At 36.7% G+C, this 20,682-nt stretch overlaps 1 protein-coding gene and 1 pseudogene across 5 annotated transcripts in view; one reads left to right on the top strand and one right to left on the bottom strand.

The window, feature by feature from the left end:
* Positions 1-4,402: 4,402 nt before the first annotated feature.
* CRPPA (CDP-L-ribitol pyrophosphorylase A) overlaps positions 4,403-20,682 on the bottom strand; it is a 321,845-nt gene continuing 305,565 nt past the window's right edge. For 4 of the 5 annotated variants that reach the window (XM_064380336.1, XM_012450715.3, XM_064380334.1 and 1 more), the window contains one exon: positions 4,403-7,782. In XM_064380336.1, coding sequence (XP_064236406.1) covers positions 7,678-7,782 — 105 coding nt within the window. In that variant the 3' untranslated portion in view covers positions 4,403-7,677. The remainder of the gene's footprint in view (positions 7,783-20,682) is intronic. The other variant, XR_010344034.1, reaches the window with a different exon arrangement.
* On the top strand, positions 16,507-17,134 carry LOC105716155 (large ribosomal subunit protein P1-like; annotated as a pseudogene).

The following is a 20,682-nucleotide window of genomic DNA, read 5'->3' as shown; positions in this document are numbered from 1 at the left end:
TAAAATAGCAAGAGCCTAAAGTTACAGGTGCTGATGGTTCTGGTGTAAAAGACAAAATCCATTCGATTATACAAATTATCCTCGGCTAAGAGAAAAGAGGCAAGAGCAGGGGAGGGTGTGAAGAGAGAGAGAATACCACTGAGAGACAGACAGACACTTGGAAGTCAAGAAGAGGACAGTGGGGCCAGGTGCAGTGGTTCATGCCTGTAATCCCAGCACCTTGGCAGATCATTTGAGGTCAGGAGTTTGAGACCGGACTGACCAACATGGCAAAACCCTGTCTCTACTAAAAATATGAAAAAAATTAGCTTGGCATGGTGGTGCATGCCTGTAGTCCCAGCTACTTGAGAGGCTGAAGCAGGAGAATCACTTGAACCTGGGAGGCCAAGTTTAAAGTGAGCCAAGATTGCCCCACTGCACTCCAGCCTGGGCAACAAAATGAGACTTCATCTCAAAAAAAAGAAAGAAAGAAAGAAAGAAAGAAAGAAAGAAAGAAAAGGACAGTGGGACCCAGAAGCCAGAAGTCTGGGGACCTGGGTTGCCTTGATTGCCTGACCTCTGGACCTACAGGAACAGTGGGGCCCTTGGGATCAACAGTGGAGACTGATGGCTCAGGACTAAAGGGACACTTCTGATGCTTTAAAGCTTCTTAAGACCGACAGTCTTTATATATTCCTCATGGGCTTTTCTTCTAACCTCACAAGATTGGGGCACATTACTTTGTACCTCTTCGAACACAGATTTTAGTTCATAGTCTAGGGTTGACAGTTTCAAGAAGAGAGTGCATCACAAAAGCTCTTGGAGGAAAATCTCCCATTCAAACTACACATTAGTGTATTAGCCGATTTATGTAAATATATAAAGAGATTAATAATGATAAAGATAAGTAATTTGCATATTTTAAATATGTAATAGGGTTTGAGAATATAAAACAGTGGCTTCTAAGTTGAGTAGTTGTTTGATATTAAGCAACAATTAAAAGTTAGTAAAATGAAAATAAAATTCTCTTTAGGCAACATATATAGGCTTGGGAAGCAGGGACATCATGTATAACCTAATGATTAACCCAAATCTTTTAATATTCATTAAGATTCCCAAACCAGAGCCAAGAATAGTTGGTCTATAGTTGCTTCTCCTGGCTATCTTATTATAACACACTGTATTTATCTTTATTTATCTTAAATTCCTGATTTATAGCAGAACTTATAGATATTCCCACTGGGATCCTCAGACTCTTAATTTGTTTACATATTTTGGATTCTTTCCAGATTTATGTGAATAGTAACTGATCCAAGAAACAAACCAGCGGAAATGTCTTTGAATGACATTCTTTTACCGTCGGGTCACACGTACCTCCTTTCAGTAAAACAGGCAACTGAATTCCTGAACTGGGCAGTTCAATAATACATTTTTGAAACTCAGGTGGGATTAAAGAGAATATTCCATTTAAGCAAGAAAAGAAAAAAGAACTATGAACTTAACAAGGTCTTAAAAACACACACAGGATGGGGAAAAAAATCCTCCAAATTATTCAAGAAAATTAGTAACACAGATTTTATCGTCTATTTCCTCCTTCTCAAAGGGATGTTTTGTTATCCACTTAGACTGAAGAGCTTGCTTTCAACCAAATTAAGAGCTCAGATGTTAAGAATAGAAAAGGAAAAAAATAGAAATAAAAACATGACATACCAATAAACCAACCAATTTCAATTTCAATAGCCTGTTTTATAATGAGGTAGAACAAAGAACATAATGGATAGCTCCCAATGGCAAAGCTCCAGAAAACTCATTCAGTTAATCTTACTAGATGCTTTGCCGAACCTTATCCAAATAACACAATTATTACAGTCTGCAGACTAGTGGAAATTCTTACAAAATTGGCCACTATCTAGAATCTCAAATCATGTCTTCGACTTGAGTCAAAACCATCTCTAAGATTGTCTTATTGAAGCTTTTGCCTCAAGGCTTAACTGCAATTTTGCAAAATGGAAAATAAGTGAATGCACTGAGGTAAAATTCTGGATGTACATTTAATCAGAGTTTTGAATCCTTAAGAACAGTCCTTCATACTTCTGATCCATTTCCCTAAAAAACTGTCCAGAGTAGATGGACTATTATTGGTCCAAAATTATCCTACATTAGAAATGCTGGAATTCCAGTTTGGCTTCTAGTGTGCCCAGCGATCATGAGTTCTTAATCTCTGCATCTGCCTTTTTACAACTGTCACGTCAAAAGGTTGATACAGACCTACCTTGTAGAGATGCTGGAAGGATTAATTAAAAGAAAAAAATGCATTTGACAAGCCAGGCTTCATTAATTTTGCTAAACAGACCCACAGGTTTTAACAACTGTTCAGATTATTTGGTAGCATCCTAAGTAGAGAATTCGTTTGCATAATGTATCTCAGCTGTGAAGTCATTGTTAAAAGAGTCCAATGTTTTGGATAAGAGAAAAACAACCTGGCTCCACTCTGGCCTCTCATCAAACCAGGCACCATTCGCTCCCATATTTTCCTGCTGACCAAACATTGGTGAACATATGTGATTAAGAGAATCCCAAGACAAGGAAAGACTTTATACTTTCTCATTCCTAGGCACGTCTCTGAACATTCCTTTCTCTTGTAAAGATGAATAGATTTCAACTCTCTTTTCATGTCTTGCTGTGTTGCTGAGGCACAAATGGCTACATGCATCTCATGTTCATCAAGAAAGTGCTTGCTTCCATGTTTTCATCTTCCACTTTCATTCAAGCGTATCTGATCATTCATTGCCTGAGGAAATCCCAGCAACTTCAGAGCTCACAGAGATAGCACTGATAGTAATTTTACGTACATTATCAGTCTTCCTTGTTTCACCAGCACCTACAGATCCAAGGATGTTCTAAAATACATCTTTTGGGGATGGAGATGGGGAAAGGAAGAGTTCTGAAACACTGAAAAGTAATGCGCTTTACCCTTTTTATTTCTCTTATTATTAAAGGAAAAAAGGTCTCATCTTTGAGAGTCATTCTTTTAGGGGATCTTAAAATCGTATGTTTTTAAATATTGCATAGCATAGTGCTCACAAATATAGGCCCTGGGGCTAAATAGCCAAATTTGAATCTCATTCCTTTCACTTGCTGCTTGGTTGACTCAGTATGTTACTCAAAAAGCATGTGCCTTGGTTTTCACATCTTTTAAATGGTTATAGGTGTACTACCTAAGCACATAAAGTCATTATGAAGAATACACAAGTTACATGCAAGTAAAATACTAAGAACAGTTTTGGGAACATAGTGATCATTCAGTAAGTTAGCTATTTTTATTATTATTTTAAATGCCCATATCTTTAACTCAATAAAATTTCATATCCAAGAATGTTTCACCTCTTCTGAAAACTTTTCGCAAACATTCAGATCTTTCTTTTTTAAAAACGATTGAGTAGGAAATGAGTGATCCTCAGAAACTTCTATTACTTTGGTATCATCACTCTAACAATTCTTCTATAAGCATTCTGCTTTAGCAAAATGTGTGTCTCTAGACATGTCCTAGATTTATGAGGGCAAATATAACTCACATTGCCACAGATTTTCTTTTGTTATCAATTGGTATGCAATCAAATGACTGAAAACTCAGTATTGGCAAAAAACTACGAGCATTTATTTGGCTCAAGTATCTGCTGGAGGTCAACCTAACTGGGCTAGGTGGCTCTGCTGATCTCAGCTGGGTCCTTCGTCCATTTGTGGGTTAGTTGGCATCCAGCTGATCTGGGCTCTCAAATTCCTTCTGGAGGCAGCAGGCTAGGCTGGGCTTGTTCTTCTCATGGTTGTGGTGGAAGCTGGAGAGAGTAGAAACACAGAAGGTCTCTGTAGGCCTAGTCTCAGTGGCACACTGCCATTTCTGACCCCCTGTACTGGCCAAAGCAGGTCACATGATGAATATCAAAGTCCTGAACAAGAATTTCTCCAGTGGAAGGCAATCGGAAGAAAATATTATTTCTGAGCAATAATTTGACTCATTACAGACATTAGGTCATCATAATACTTTTCTTTGCTGTGCCCAAGTATCGGTTTTATATCCTTAGCAGCCACTATAATTGCTAAAAAACTTGCTAAAAACTAGGAAAGGAGGAGGAAACCTAATTAAGACTTCTGGTTTTATAATCATATATATATGTGTGTGTGTGTGTGTATACACATATATTCTTAATATATATAAGTATATAAATGTGAGTACTATAAAATATACATATTTACATACATATATTTAAATATATATTTACAGAATATAGATCTGGACTTCAAATTCTGTCTTTCTATAATATAAAGCAGCACAATGTTATATTTTGAGAATGTTACATTTAGTTATTCAATTGTGACTGAGTTTGAAAAAACATGTACATATAAACAGGAAATGAAAATGACATTAGATTTTAAATCATATTTTATTTAGTTTTATATTTTGTTTTGTAAAAACAAAATATTTAGAATCTTTATAATACTTTTTCAATGTCACCTTAAAAATATGCATATGCTTTTTACAATTTTGAAACTGAGCTTAATAAGAACATATATAAATGCAACTACAATTCCAGCCACCACCTACACAGCCCTTTAGTCCACTGATTTTTAAGCCATATTAACAAATCCTGTATAAATTAAAATGCTTCATTATTCTATTTTCAAATTAAACTTTCTAAATAACTTCCATTTTTCTTCTTGCATATGGTTGACATTTTAATTAAGATGTTATGATTTATGCCTCTGTGAATCTGTAGTTTCAACATTAAAACAAAGTGAAATTTACAGATTTTAAGAAAACATTCGGCACTTTGATTTTTATAAGATGATCACTCTATTTACATGAAGTTGATAGTTATAGTAAGTTAGTAAATAAAAATATTCCTGTTAAATCACTGCAAAATGCTTAAAATAACCATAACAACGACTTTGAGAGAATATAGGGAACTGACTCCTACCTGTAAATGAGTGTACTTGTAACATGTCATCTCAAGTTGAGCACTTTTATGAAAAAAAATCTTTCACCAAAATGTCATTAATCAAACCACTGCTCACACTGCAATGACTTCCTAAGATGACTAACTTTAATTTGCATTTAACTAGCATTAATTTAGAAAGAAAACTATTTTTCCACAGACTTTCCTGCAAGTAGAAGCACTTTCAGAAACTTTGGTGCATAATCACTATTATTATTTAAGAGATTTTGGAAAATAAAGTGAGAATGGATGGCTTTTACTGAAGTAAATTTACAGATGCAGTGATAGAAGTATAATTGTAAAGTTGTCTCTGGATCTCTTAAACGACAAAATAATTTATCTTTTGGCCAATGCTTCTCTTTGTTCCCTTAACTTTAGCTACAATTTCTTTGTGTTGGGAAGTTGGCTGGAAAGCCAAAAGCTCCAGGACTTTCGTCTAGTCCTTGGACGTATCTGTCCCACCCTTCTTGCCCATTTCGCCAATGCTCATTCAGCGCCTCTGGCTTGTATCTCACAACCTCCTTCAGATGTCTTTGCCAGGGGTCATTGTTAGTCAGGAATATGAGCTTAACACTTATTATCAGCTTCCTGAGTTTAAGCCCAGCCTTTTGTTACTATTCAGTCACATGATTTTAGCAAGGTAACTAAGATCCCTGAGCTTCAATTTCCTCATCAAAATAGTGAAGGATGTGGAGAGAGATACATATACATATATGTATTTTAACACTATGAATTGCTTTGTCAATTACAAAGGACCAAATGCTATTTTTTCAGGCACAATTTAATATTTTATTAACTAAATTATACTAAATGTTACCAATTGACTAGGGTAATGTCATAGTAAGTACTCTGGGATAAATCTTTGTCTACTAGAAGATTCCTTAAGCTGAAGTCTATGTTAACTCAGCCAGCACTGCTAAGATGAGGGTGATTTTGCTGTGCCACAGATATGCCCAGTTTCCTGTATTCTTCTTAAAGGCACTTACCCTCTCTTTAAAGCCTTGATAACATTTCCCCTTCTTCCTTTATAAGCATTTTCAACGTCTTAAACACTTTAGCCTGATGACTTCAACAGGTGCATGTTGTGGACTCAGCAGCTGTGGCTTTCACCACACAGCCAACACCTGAACAAGGACACAGATATTCTAACCACTATCCACACATCGCTTACCTAGTTCCATCCTCAGAAACTTAAATTAATGGATTTTAAATTTCTTAACATTCTTAGAGAAAAAAGTGGCAGGCCCAGGAATTTAGGTCCAAGCCTACATTCAAATAACACATTTCATTTAGAAGAATGTAAAACATAAACTTGAAAACTAGAGGGAAACCACCCAACATGTTAAATAAAAATTCCATAAGGTAGATATTGTATAGTGTATCTTTAACTGAAAATATTTCACTCAATGTAGTTTCCACATGCAGCCTAAGCCGTAATTGGTTTTAAAAAAAATGAATGTATGTTGGCTGGGTATGGTGGCTCACACCTGTAATCCCAGCATTTTGGGAGGCCGAGGCAGGAAGATCATTTGAAGTTGGGGGTTCGAGACCAGCCCAGCCAACATGGCAAAAACTTGTCTCTACTAAAAATACAAAAAAAAATCCTCCGGGTGTGGTGGCAGATGCCTGTAATCCTAGCTACTCAGCAGGCTGAGGGAGGAGAAGCGCTTGAATCCCCGAAGCAGAGGTTATAGTTGAGATCGTGCCATTGCACTCCAGACCAGGTGACAGAAGGACACTCCATCTCAAAAAATTAAAAATAAAATAAAAGTATGTATAGAAAAAAATGTACCTCTAATGAATTAAAGGATACTCATAATTATGAAATATAAGAGAAAATGCTAATATTTAAGATGTATATATCAATGGAAACTGGAAATAAGAACTTGATTTTAAAAGGTATTAGTATCTGAATCAAACTAATAGCTAATTTAACTCTATGATGTACAACAGAGTCTCTGTCTTATAGAAGATAACTAACCAGGGATTGATCAAAATAAGTTGTGAAACTTTCTAGACACTTTTAAGCCCATTCAAAAAAACCAGACCCTTTAAAATAATGTAAGTCATAATTATAGTTCATAAACCAAGAATAACATACAATTTAAAAACAGAAAAGCAGGAGGAGATGATATCTCCTTTATGGATCTTGAGTAGTATGTGGCAAATGTGGAAAATAGTAGACAAACAGTTCCATTCCCTGGTATCCCCCTATCGCTTTTTTATTAAGGTGTAGAAATTTTTAACACAAAACTAAAAGACAAAATATCACATGAAAAATTGTAAAGTGAGAATAATTCTGAAGTTTATCCATTAGCTTCATTATAGTGTGACTAACAGTAAGGATAATAGCTGAAGCTTTCTGAATTCACACTCCTTGAAAGAATAGCTCACCCATCATTATTTCTATTTACGCTTTCACGTCTTTGTGAAAAGATTCATTTGAAGGCTATTATTTTCCACTTATTTACTATTTTTTCTGGTTCAGGCAATTAATATTTGTCATACACAAAAGTATTCTTTATTTCATAGATATAAACATTAATATGCTTTTATAATCTAATCATCACATCCTACAAATTATAGAGAAGATATAAAAGACAAATGAAACATTCTACCACACACAGTGGGGGTGGGGGTGGGATAAAGCACAGTAAAGATACTCAGGTAGATGTTTTAGAAAGTAGGTAATTTTCTGTGGTCTTCATGCTATCAGTAGCTGACCAATGAGACCAGAATTTCTTTCCTTGATTAATGAAGCAATAATGATAGCACCTTCCCTTAAACTCTCCTGTAGCTTCTGCTCATCCTAAAAGAAAGAACAAAACAATAACATTTTAGGGAAAAAAATATGCCATGCATTAAATTTGATAAAAAGCCACTTTTCAAGATCTGCTGCTGTCTAGATTTGGCATTTTAGAAACTCAGACCGTAGCCATTGTCATGGACATGGTTCCTCAAATAAAGAGGAAATACTTTTACAAACACTTTTCATTATGGACCAAAAAATATCTGCTTAAGATACAAGGAAAAACACTGACACAATTTCAAATGCTAACAGAAAGAAAAGATTATTTTCCCTTAATCCAATTTCTGACAACCTTTGGCTCTTCACTGAAGTGTGAGTATTTCATCAATGATGCAATCCTTTTCTTCATCTTGTTTCTGAGTGCTCTCCAACTTTGTTATGAACTGTTTGTGAGTACTGGTATCGGGTAAAAAACACTGCCTGCTGTTTGTGAAGTAAGAACCAGGAAAATTCAAGAAATCAGTTATTTCACAAGTTGCTAAAAAGTGGTTTTGCCTTTGAAATCATATTGCCTATAAGAATCCATTTATTCTAATTATTTATAATGAGATGATAGTATGAAAGGAATATAGAAACAGAGCTAGTATCTTTCAGGTCTCTGTGTTGTGAATTGTGCTGTATTTTAAAAGAGGGATGTGGTAACCAATCTCTAAAGTCCAGAATCATCCTTAATGCCTTATCCCAATATTTGATATATTACTAGGACCTATTGTATCCTTTCCTATTGTTTCTTCCATCCATATACATTGGGATAAGGCATTAAGGATAATGCCACTCAAAATGCCACTGCCAGAATAGCACCTTCTGCCCTGTATTACTGGAATGTTCTCACAAGACAGTCCCTCTAAAGTCTTGCCCTGTTATACCCCATTTTCCACAAAGAAGTCAAAATACTTATTATAAAATTAGATTTGATCACATCAGTATCCTGCCTAAAATCCTTTGGAGACTACTTTTAAATGTCAGGATAAAGTCTGATCCCTTTACCTGGTAATAAAATGTCTCTTATCTTCCCAGCCTCTTCTTGATATTCCCCTAAAATTACTCAGGTCTCCAAGCCACACAGAACTGCTTAAGATTGTTCAAACAAGCTATTTTCCTGTGCTAGAATCTCTTTGGACCAGCTAATTCCTTTGCCAGAAAAGCTTTCACACCCTTTCTAGATTAGCTGACCCTAATTCCTCTTCCTGGTTCAACCAGGTATTAGTGATTCTTGAAATTTACCCTGACTCCTATCCTCCGGCCCAGTTTGGGTGAAGTGACTATAGGTTTCCACAGCTGTGGATTCCTCTAGCACGCTGAATTTTAATAGTCTTTTTTAGTTGACCATCTATTTTACCAGATGATACTTTTTTTATGTAAAGAATTTTTCATATTATCTTTGAATATGGAACACTTTGCTCAATGCCTAACACATGGTAGCACTCCACAAACTGTAACAAATTCAGAGCCAAAGAGGTTCTGACTCCAACAGGGATATTAACCTTTCAGTTAAACTCAGTTGTTGACACTGACTGCAGCTGCTTACTTTGTTTACTCCTAATTGCATATTTAGCCTAAAGCCTGGCAATAGTACAAAAAAATGTATTATTGAAGCCTCATCACAACCGCGACCTGTTCCCACCGCCTTGTGTCTGGGTTCTTGAGCTATGAGAATGACGGTGAGAGGCCATCTCTGCTTAAAGTGGTCTTTTCTATCAGTGTCCCTTATTGTGTGCTAAGCGGTGGGGCTGGAGAAGATCTGCAAGATGCTAAATGTCAGCTACTTCGATTCTTGCAAGTGGGTTTTATACGACATTTTAAAATTGGATTCAAGTGCTGTTACAATTTCCATAATATCAAATACCTAAAACACATCTAAACAAATCATAAAACCATTTATGCTCGGGCTTAAAATATGATTCCTTTATATGAGAGTAGATTTCATCTGTGTCATCACTCATCAACACATAAATAAATATTCTAAAATGAGCAAATACAAACCAACTATTGATAGGCATTTGTCATTCTTAATGATCAATTAATTACAGTGCTGCAGGGTCTATAATGTACATCTATTCCTAAGTCTCATTTATTAAACTGAGACATAACACAAATGATGATAATTAAGGTTCCTCTTTCAAAAATAAACAGAACAAGTCTGTGTCTATCACCCTGCTGAAACCAGTTTATACTTGTTATAATGAAGGCAGTGCAATAACAAATGAAGAAATTCAGGAAAAACTGTTTAAGATCCCAGGGCTAGAAAAATCACATTTCTGTATCTTACAATAAATCATCTATGTTCATTTTGATAGCTTCATAATGTATATATTTTTAGTTAAGAATTTAAGATGTCCTTTTAAGACTGATTTATTCTTCGGTTTTTTACAGGCTTCATTTTGAAAGATTAGAATTGAAGGACAAGAGACTCTGTCATTCTACTGAACATTTGTTTTCTCTCTGCCTGAACTCATTTGGTCATTCTACCCTTAAGAAACACGGAAATTTAAAAACTGATTAAATAAGATTGTTAGACACACATATATTCAGGAAACTACAGTAAGTGAGAAGATTAGATATTCACACAATTCATGGATTTCAAACTAATCTCAAAATTCCGTATCTCTAGAACAGTATCGGCAATGCAGGAAAAAAAGAAAGCAAACCCAATATATCTTATAAAAGCACTTCTTGCCTCCAGAAAACATGCAAAACAAAAAAATGGTTTTAAGCCTTGAGGAGAGTGGGGGGCAGAGAGGCAATACAGGAGATCATTTTATTATTCACATACATAAATGTGTATGTCATGTTTATGTATATATACACATATGCACACACACATACAAATACATTCGTGAGTTCCAAATATTATAAACATTTAAAATGTTTACTACACTCGGGTAAGCAGCCAATATGAAAAGTGAAAAATCATGTTGATGGTACACACTCTTGAACTATGAAAATACCATTTACGTCTGTGGGCTTCCTCACAAAAGCCTGTACCTCCAGGCTACTTATGAGAAAGACACAGAAAAGTTCCTGTTGGGGGACATCCTACAACATACCTGACAAGTGCTCCTCAAAACCGTACAGGTCATCAAAAAACAAGAAACGCGTGAGAAACTGTCATAGCCAAGAGGTGCCTGAAGAGAACTAAAAGTGACAACTAAAAGTAACGTGGGGTACTGGAACAGAAACGCACATTAGGTAGAACTATGGAAATATGACTAAACTATGGACTTCATTAATAATACATCCATGTTGGTACATAAATTGTAACAAATGTACCATACTAACTACGGGAGAAACTGGGCGCAAGTATATGGAAACTCTCAGCAGCATCCCCTCAGTTTTTCTATCTATAAACGGAAGGATACCCCTTTTAAAAAGGTATCTTTAATTGATGACCATTTACAAATGTTATGTGCCAGATTACAAAACTTGAGTTACAAAGGTAATTTATTTTTGCACATTGGTCCATTTATATATTTCTTGAAGAACATACAATACTTCTTTAATAAAGTATGCAGTTGAGAAGTCAGAAAGCTGGTATTTACATACAGGTTTGACAGCTTAAGTGATCTTTGCACAAACTGCTGAGGTTGTATAGCTCTCCATTTTTTCATCTAAAAATGGGATAACATTTTTGGTGGGAACTTAGATAAGACATGTAAAGCACTGATACCTAGTAAATATTCAGTAATAATAGCAACTAGAATTATTACTTTTAAGAAGTAAACTAATTACAGCTATGACAGAGTAGTGTGTAACACCCTCTCACCATATATAACCATTAAGTCTGGAAAACTTAAGTGAGAGTATTTTTTGCAAGTCTTGGACAGTAACATATGCATGTTTATAATCCTTAAAAGAAGAGTCTCCTAACATTCTCCCCAGCTGTTATGCTGAGAGCATTTTTCCAATCTACAAAGAAGAGAAACAGAACCCAAGGAAAGCATAGCAATCTCTGGGTAGAAAAGACATAGATAACAGTTTAAAGCTGTCAAAGTGGTTTGTGTTTCTGTAGGCAGCGTCCCTGACAGGAAGGAATTGCGGAGAAGTCCTGAAAATCTGCTAAAAATTCCTTCAGTCCTTCACCAGTTCCTAACTGTGCATGTCCAGGGAGAAACTCAACAAGGCCCAGCAGAGAATAAACTGCTGGGAAGTTGGAGAGCTGAGGAGAGATTTTTGAGGTCCCACAGTGCCAAGGAGCAGGAGGTTGCATTTGATTTCAGCTAGAATGAAGAGGCCTTGGTGAACACCCATGGCTTTTAGCTGGGATATCTGAAAAGCCATGACTACAGCCTGAGGATAAGGCAAAACTGAACCAGACCTGCCCTAAGAAAGCTTAAACAACGTCCACAGGATCAAATTAATTCAGCAACACAACCGCGGGTTAGAACAAATTTTATATTCCTTAGAGGATATTAAAATAATCTAGAGCTTTTATGTTTTGTACCCAAAGTGTGGCATCAAATATCACAAGATAAAAGAAGAAGCAGAAAGCAAAGATATAGAGGGGAAAAACACCCAGAATCAAGAGAAAAAATATTTAAGCAGAGCCAGAAATGAGACATACATTGGAATCAGCATGCAAGGATAACTATGCATAACACATTAAAAAATAGACCTAGAGATAAAAATATTGATGAAAAATGGAAATTTTTAACATAGAATGTATAAGAAAGAATTTTACAATTATAAAATACTTGAAATTAAGAATTAGATTGGTTTTATATTGAATAGGCAGAGCAGAACACAGTGTAAGTGATGTGGAAAACAGTAAAAAAAAAAATTTGACCTGTAACACAGAGAGAAGAAAATGACGAATTAGTATTATAATCATTTTAATACTTTATGATCATATTACTGTTCCATTTTCCTATTTCTACCTTATCTATAGGCAACCCCCTCACCACTAGGAAATCTGTTTGGAACATTTTAAAAACCACATATGGGCTATCCTAGCAGCCAAGTCATGTGGGAATATTTGCTTTCATGAAACAAGAATAAGGAAGCACCAACCCCATTCCCAGAAAAGCAATGTGAGGTAATAAACATAAATAAGTATCACGTGAGAAGGTAGATAATATCATTCTTGCTGGACATAAAAAGATGAGGTACTTCAGAGCATGAAAACATTAAATAATGCTGAGATGATTGGTAAAGGTGGAACCAAAGGATGAGAGAAAGAGGTGGCAAAAACTCTTTTTTTTTTGCCTCTGAGTCCAGAATGGACAAGAAATACCATTGGGAACAAAAGATATAACTTATTCTTTTGTGGCATATCGATGTGATAAGATAGGCCTTACAAAGGTATTGCAAGAAAAGCAGGTACCCCAATCCTCAGATGAAAAAGTAAAGAAAGAAAACTACTGAAATTACATTTAGCAGCAGTTCATTTACTATCTGTAACTTTGCAAAAAAAAATTTCCAGGATTGGTTTACCTTGATTCCAGCTCAACAGCCACAAAGAGCATAAACTATAAAACTGTATACCAAACTTTGACATAGCCACACATAAAAATAAAAAGCATACACTTGTAAAATTTAAAGAAAAACATAACTAATCCTATATAATGTGTTAAAGTCTGCATTTTCTCTTAAATCTAAATTATTGTCATAGCTGTTGTGGTTGTTTTATCATCTTGTTCACTTTATAACCATTTCAACGTTCTTGGAAAAATCTGTGGTCCAGGCTAGAGTGCAGTGGCACAGTCACAGCTTACCACAGCCTTGAATTCCTGGGCTCAAGTGGTCCTCCTGTCTCAAGCTCCTGAGTAGCTGGGACTACAGGCATGTGCCACCATGTCTAATATTTTCATTTGTTGTCGGGACATTGTCTCACTATATTGCCCAGGCTGATCTCGCACTCCTAGTCTCAAGCAATCCTTCTACCTCATCCTCCCAAAGTACTGGGCTTATAAGTGTGAGCTATTACATCTAGTCTCACTCTTTTTTTCTTGGTTACAACTCCATCATAGCAAAAATAGAGACCAGCTAAAAAGGGGAAAAACAGTATACTCTTCAGTAGTCAGCTTTCTTAAAATCCTGGGAGGGAAAATACAAACATGTTAAAAGAAGTTATTTTTGGATGATGGATTTATGACAATTTTTGTTTCTTCTTTCTGCTTTGCTATATTTTTAAAACCTCCACAATGAATACATTTGATTCTCACAGGAAAAGCAAATTATTTTAAAATTTAATTTTAAGATTGTTAAATTCAGGGAACTAAATTTGATTTGTTGTCATACAAAATCAATAGTACTGAACAGTGTCCAAATTCCTGGAGAACATTTCTCTCTATAAATATTTTCTAAATCTATACAACAAAACCTTTTGTGCTTGAAAATTCAAGGCTTCAGTAAAAGGCCCCTAAATAAATCATATTAGTAATTCACAAAGTCTTAGCTTTCTGCTGATGTAGACATTAAGAAAACTATAAAATTCTAGCTAAAAGTAGTAACAAAAAATGTGTACTTAATTTTACCCAGCATGTAACAATTGTTCACTGAGATCTTAGAGTTTCTTAATAGCTTGATTTTAAGACTATTAGAAGACAAAAAAAAAAGCAATATAAAATAGCTATTTTTAATTCTCTAAATCATCAAACTGAATTATTTAGGATTAAAATTCACCATGAGTTTTATCTAGAAGCTTATATTTATCTATTTCTCTACCACCTATAATTTCATGATTAGGATGAAATAAGCCATATTTGGGTGAAAGATGCACAAAAGAAGAGCTCTAATTAACCGTTATCTTTTAAACATATAAGGGAATTCTAAATTTAGTCCATAGTAATTAAGTCTTGTCAATAAAATCCCACATGCCAGTCTTGGTGTGTGTGTCTTTTTGCTGTTGAGCTGGTTCTTTTATGATGATTATATCCAGTATCTTTAGCAGAGTAGTGAAGTCTTGATGAAACTTTGATGGGACTTCTAAGCCTTTGGCAAGCTTGTGGGAAATCAGGGAAAGCAGGAAATTTCTTTATTTTCACAGAATATTGGAAATGACAGTGGCGCTTCCATAATTCATGGCGGCTTTTCTTTTACATCCTTCTTCACCTCCCACCTCGACATTTGAGCAAGGAAACCATCAGTGAAGTAAATTACTAATACATAGCACCTTGCGAGTGTACAAGAGGTCAATTTTCTATGATGCCCATGTCCTCACAAATTCGTACTAACTGTCCCTTTCAATTTTCTCAAAGGATAACTTTGGGAGAAACTATTTCCAGAGTACTGATACTCGACAAACTTTTTAAAAAAGTGTATTTTAAAACATTACATCTTATAATTAAACTACACAAATATCAGTATTTGAATTTAAAAAGTGTAAACGAATTTACAGTAGGCTGTTAGAACCAAATGGATATGGACTTGGTAGAATATTGTTTCAAAGAATAGCAGGAAAAGTTATGACGTAATTGTCCTCTAAGTCTTTATGGACAACCTGAAAGGAAATCTCTTAGAGATAGCTATCCTCATTTTATAGTTTTCATTTTAGCAGAGTACATTGTGTTCTTTAGAAGTGATGTGTATCACTTCTAAAGAACACAATGTACTCTGCTAAAATGAAAACTATAAAATGTATGCATATGTATTTAGGCTTTAGATGTCTCAAGAGATTACACAATGTTTTCTTGAAGGGTAAACATTACATTGTGTCAGCAAATTCCATACCTAAAACCAAATTCAATTTCCATGAGTTACAAAATCTCTTGAAATTCAGGTGGCTTACAGTTTGATATTAATATCTTCCTTCCATCCTTGTTTTGGTGAACTTACCCAAAAATTACTATTTATGTGTCACAAAATTTCAAACACTGAACAAGTATACTAGCTATATTTCCATCTAGTCATAAATATACACACCCCATCTCTGTACCATATACAATATACAAAAACCACAAGTGTTAGACCTTGTTATAAGATATTAACATCAAATCAAAATAATTTGAGTTAAATTTTCTTTTTGTATACATTTTGCTGATATGGAAGAAAAAAGCCTAACAGTGACACACTGTCCCCTAGTGGAGATGAAAATAACTGTTCGGTGTATGTAAATTTGCAAAACTGCAGGAAAAAGCGATCCCTTACTGACAGGTTGTGAGAAAAACAAGAGCCCTCTCCAAATGAGAAACATTTTCCTCTTGCTCCTGTGAGTAAAAGCAAATGTCTCTCAAAAACTTAGATAATACTGAAGAAAATGCACTTGGGTTTACTGACTAACATAATCATGACACAACAGTTTTGGTCTTTTTTATTTTCTGTGTCCAGAAACAGGGGCTTACAAACACAGCAGGAATTCAATAACTGTTTGGGAAAGAGCTAATTAAGAAAAAAAGACTGCGAAGGCACAATGGCTCAAGCCTGTAGTCCCAGCTACTCATGAGGCTGAGTGGGGAGGATCACTTGAACCCAGGAGTTCTTTGATTGTGCCACTTCACTCCAGCCTGGGTGACAAAGCAAGACCCTATCTCTTTAAAAAGAGGAGAGGAAGAGGAGGGAGAGAGAGAGGAAAAAAACAGGAAAGGAAAGGAACAAGAAGGAAAGGAGAGGAGAGGGGAAAAAGGTAAGGATGAAGGAAAAAGGGAAGGAGAAGGGAAGGAGAAGGGAAAGGAAGGGAAAGATTGGTCGATAAAATTCAGTAAAACCCTGTCAGGCAGCACCAATACTTACTGAGGAGGAACAGAGAGTAGGGAAGACCCAAACCACAGTGCGAAGAGCCAGATTGCAATGAGGAAAAACGGAGACAGCCAAAAGGCATCAGACATCTGGCCTGAAGAACAAGCAGTTCATTATCACATCCAATATTTCGACGTCTGGGACTTGTGACACTCTTACACTTTATTTTCTTAAATCATTCATCATATAAATTCCACAACTTAATAAAGTGGAGAAGCAGTGTCGCCCCTTTCCTCAGCTGCCGCCAAGGTGCTCGGTCCTTCTGAGGAACCCCAGACCGTGCTGAGGTGAGGCCCCTTCACCCGGCGACCAGCCCTCGTCTGGCAGCGCTGGCTCCACACTCGCCCGCACCGTGGCCTCCGTGTCCGAGCTCGCCTGCACTACTCGGCCCTCATTCTGCACGACGATGAGGTGACCGTCACTGAGGATAAGATCAACGCCTCATTAAAGCAGCCGGTGTAAAGTTGCACCTTTCTGGCCTGGCTTGTTTGCAAAGGCCCTGGCCAACGTCAACACTGGGAGCCTCGTCTACGATGTCGGGGCTGGTGGCCTGCTCCAGCCCCTCCAGAGGTCCTGCCCCTCCACTGCTGCTGCTCCAGCTGAGGAGAAGAAAGTGCAAGCAAAGAAAGGAGAATCCGAGGAGTCTGGTGATGACATGGGCTTTGGTCTTTTTAACTAAACCTCTTTTATAATGTGTTCAATAAAAAGCTGAACTTAAAAAAGAAAAGCAGTGTCGTATACAGTGTCCCTATTAGCAAAAATGTTTTGATCCTACACAACTTACCCAGCAGTTACCAACTCCTGCTAGCTTTCTGTTGTCATGCTCCGACCACCGCAAGCCTACATGAACACCGTCCCATGCCCGGACTCCTCTAGGATGCTCTAACTGGTCACTTCTCTGTTTTGGCTACTGCTCTCACCTCCCTAAAATAGCTACCTTCACTCTATCGAACCCAAATTTTCAGCTATTCCTCTTAGCTTTCAAGGCCAGCAACAATCAACCGAATCACCCTTCTAACTGCAGTTCTCATTCCTTTGCTGTTCAGAATCCACTTTTGTCACCATCCCAGTATAATCATTATTTCTGCCCCCAGTAAAATGGTTTCCCAGTAACTGTCTTGCTAATTCACATCGATTTTCAAAGTCCCAGCTGTAATGGCTGCCTCTTAAGATGTCATCTTTTTTTAATCGTGTATCAGTAACATATGTTATCAGAGTTTTTCTCAAAATCCGTTTCTAATGTTTTTATTTGGTTTGCAATCCACAGGACTTATTTTCTCAGCTAAATCTTAAGACACTAAAAGATAACTCTTCCAAATTCTAAGCTCAAACATAGTACTATGTCTATAATAGGCACTCAATAAATATTTATTAGAATAATTGACTAATTAACTGTATAAAGAGGTGACATTATAGCTGACCTTAAGATATCTTTGAAATATCAAAGGTTTTAGATGAAGGCTACATTGTCATGAAGATAGCACCATAAAAATAAAAACCTTATATTTGTACTTGGGAACTGGAAACAATGTCAATAACAAGGGATTTGTACTCCATGATTCTTCTTCATGAAAAAACATGCAGTCTAAGAGGTATAAGGGACACTGATAAATCTGTACTAACACACCCAAGTCAGGGGGAGAAGGGCACACGATGAGGCAAACATTCTCTTAAATGGGAGGCTGCATAAATAGAAAGCTACACATCAGCTGTTGTTAGGCAATGGATACAATTTCCAGAAGCTATACCCTACAGGAGGGATAGGAAGCTCTAGTTAATGGCCCAGCTGTCAGTAAAATAATGCTGATAATTTCTCATGAAGCAGAAAGACTGGTTAGGTTTGTTCCAATAAAATTTAGTTTCAAATTATAAACTTAATGCAAAAAAAGAATAAAATGTGCCAATTCAAACATATCCTCTTGGCAGAAATATGCAGCAAAGAAAATGATCACTTAAAGGATATTTTTGATTACTTAAGAAGACTCCTGGTTAATGACCATTAGGCTTCTGAATTCTGGTTAATGGGTGGATAGTTAGTATCCAAAGTGCTAATCTCGAGGTTACACAGTTATTCGCCATTACATTAGAAACTATTTCCTTCCAAGAAGGTGGCTGTGAATCATAATCTGCAAAAAGATGTCTGTTCTGAACAGAACAGTGCCAATTTTTATCAGCCTTAGTTAGCAAAAACCTAGCATGGCAAAGCTCCCTCCCAGAATGAAAGGCAGAAGCAATACTTTCTCAAGGTCACACACGGTACAATTATTGTCTACAGATATTTTTCCTAATAGAGAGATAGGAAAAAATATCAGCATATAGGTGCAGCCATTCTCCAGGTGGAAATAACTTTTAAAAATCATTACAATTAAATGTCTATCTGAAATGATGCTGTTAAGTAAGACAAGAAAACATGTTACATATTTTCTGATTTTCAGTATCAGGAAGACTAAAAAAGATGTTCAACTATAGAAGTGGACAGAAAGTAGGAGTAATCTTGTGTCAGGAGAGTTCATGTGGGTATTAAATGTATTTTGAACTGAAAATCTCATTAGAGGTAATGTACAACTTAATCATCAAAACTGAATTATATAAATAGAAGACAGACTTGAAATGTCTAGAACTCAGAAGAAAATGGTGAAAACAGTGATATAAAAGTCAAGACATTAATTTAAAATCTAAAGGAATCCTGGGGAGAAAACACAACAGATACTGTCAAAGTCATTATACAGTATACAATAGGTGAGCCCAGCAAGATGGCAAAATCAGAAGTCTTCTGCTCCACTGCACCCTAGAGAAAGTTCAACCAGCAACTATCCACAGACTGGAAGCTTATCTTTTTTAAAACCCCAGCACTTGGAAACTAGACTGAGACACCAAGGAGGTCCATAGAAATGAATGAAATTACAATGAGACAGGTAAGAAGAACAGTCTCACTCCAACTATGACATCCCTCATACTCCTCTAAGTTGGCACAATGCCAAATGAAGAGAATTTCCCTGGGCCCACAATTTCTATGAGGTATGGGCAGGGGTGTGAAATAGAGGCAATCATATCCATCCCTTCCATTCTGGGATGCTTCCTAGAAAGTCCACTTTGATCTTATTTCATAGGAAACAGTAGTGAAAATGTCATAGCTAGACCACCTGGGATCAGGTAGAAACAAAAGAGGCAGAGGTCCTAGTGATCAGATCATGGTCTTGGTGGTACCTCTGTGTTCCTACCACGTGTGGTACCCAACTGCAGATACCAGTCAACCTCATAACTGACCCACAAAGCTGAGCTGATGGTCTTCAGAAGCCTGATGGGATGTTCATCATAACTTGAGTCCTAGACATCTAAGTCATCCTGCCCAACCTCAAAGACCACCCCAATGATCCTGTACAGGCAGAAAGATGCTCACTTCCTTCCATTTCAGAGACATGAGGAGATTAAATTGGTTTGATCCAGGAAGTCATGCAGCAGCTCTACGAAGCCAAAAACCTCCACAATGACCTCATTCACAAAAGAAGAATCCCAGTTTTTTAGATTTTAGAGAAATGAATGGACTACACCAATTTGACCCAGAAAGTTAAACAGTGGCTCCACAAACCCAATTAGGCTTCCCAACAACTCTGCAAAGGCAGGGAGACTTCCACCTCTGCACATCTCAGAGAAGTATACCCAGCTTGACCCAGGAAGTCAAGCAGTGGTTCCACTCAGCCTAAAACTCAGTGGTTCCATTCAGTGGAATCTAAAACTGAAGGGTTCCACTCAGCCTAAAAGCTCACCCAATAACTCACCCATTTCCACAAATTTGGAGAACTGTAAGAGCTAGACTTGCTTGACCACAGAGGTAAAACAGCCAGTCAATTCAGCAAACAAACAAACAAAAGAAACCATCCTGTGGCTCCATCTTGATAGGTAGTCAGTTGTCAATCACACATTTCTAAAGAGGATAGCCTCTCTTCTGACCTTCTTAGGCAGCGATACTGCCTAAACTTGGAGCCCAGTCTGCAGCCCTGCCCAGCTACAGATCACAAAGAGTTGAACTGGCCATGCAAGGAATGTATCTTGTGACTAGTCTGAGCAGAAGCTACAGCAGTTTCCAGCCAGAAACTATGCCTAATAGCAGACCCCAGCCAGTGGTCACACTGGACAGCAGAGCCTAACCAGTAGCCCCACCTGACAATTGAGCAGAAGGCAGTGGCTTGGCCAACTAGAGAACTCACAACAAGTTCTACCTGCCTG

This window comes from Aotus nancymaae, unplaced genomic scaffold (assembly GCF_030222135.1).
Source record: "Aotus nancymaae isolate 86718 unplaced genomic scaffold, 86718_ANA_hifiasm-v0.15.2.pri h1tg000025l, whole genome shotgun sequence".
NCBI classification, from domain to species: domain Eukaryota; kingdom Metazoa; phylum Chordata; class Mammalia; order Primates; family Aotidae; genus Aotus; species Aotus nancymaae.
This window is presented reverse-complemented; position numbering and strand designations above follow the sequence as displayed.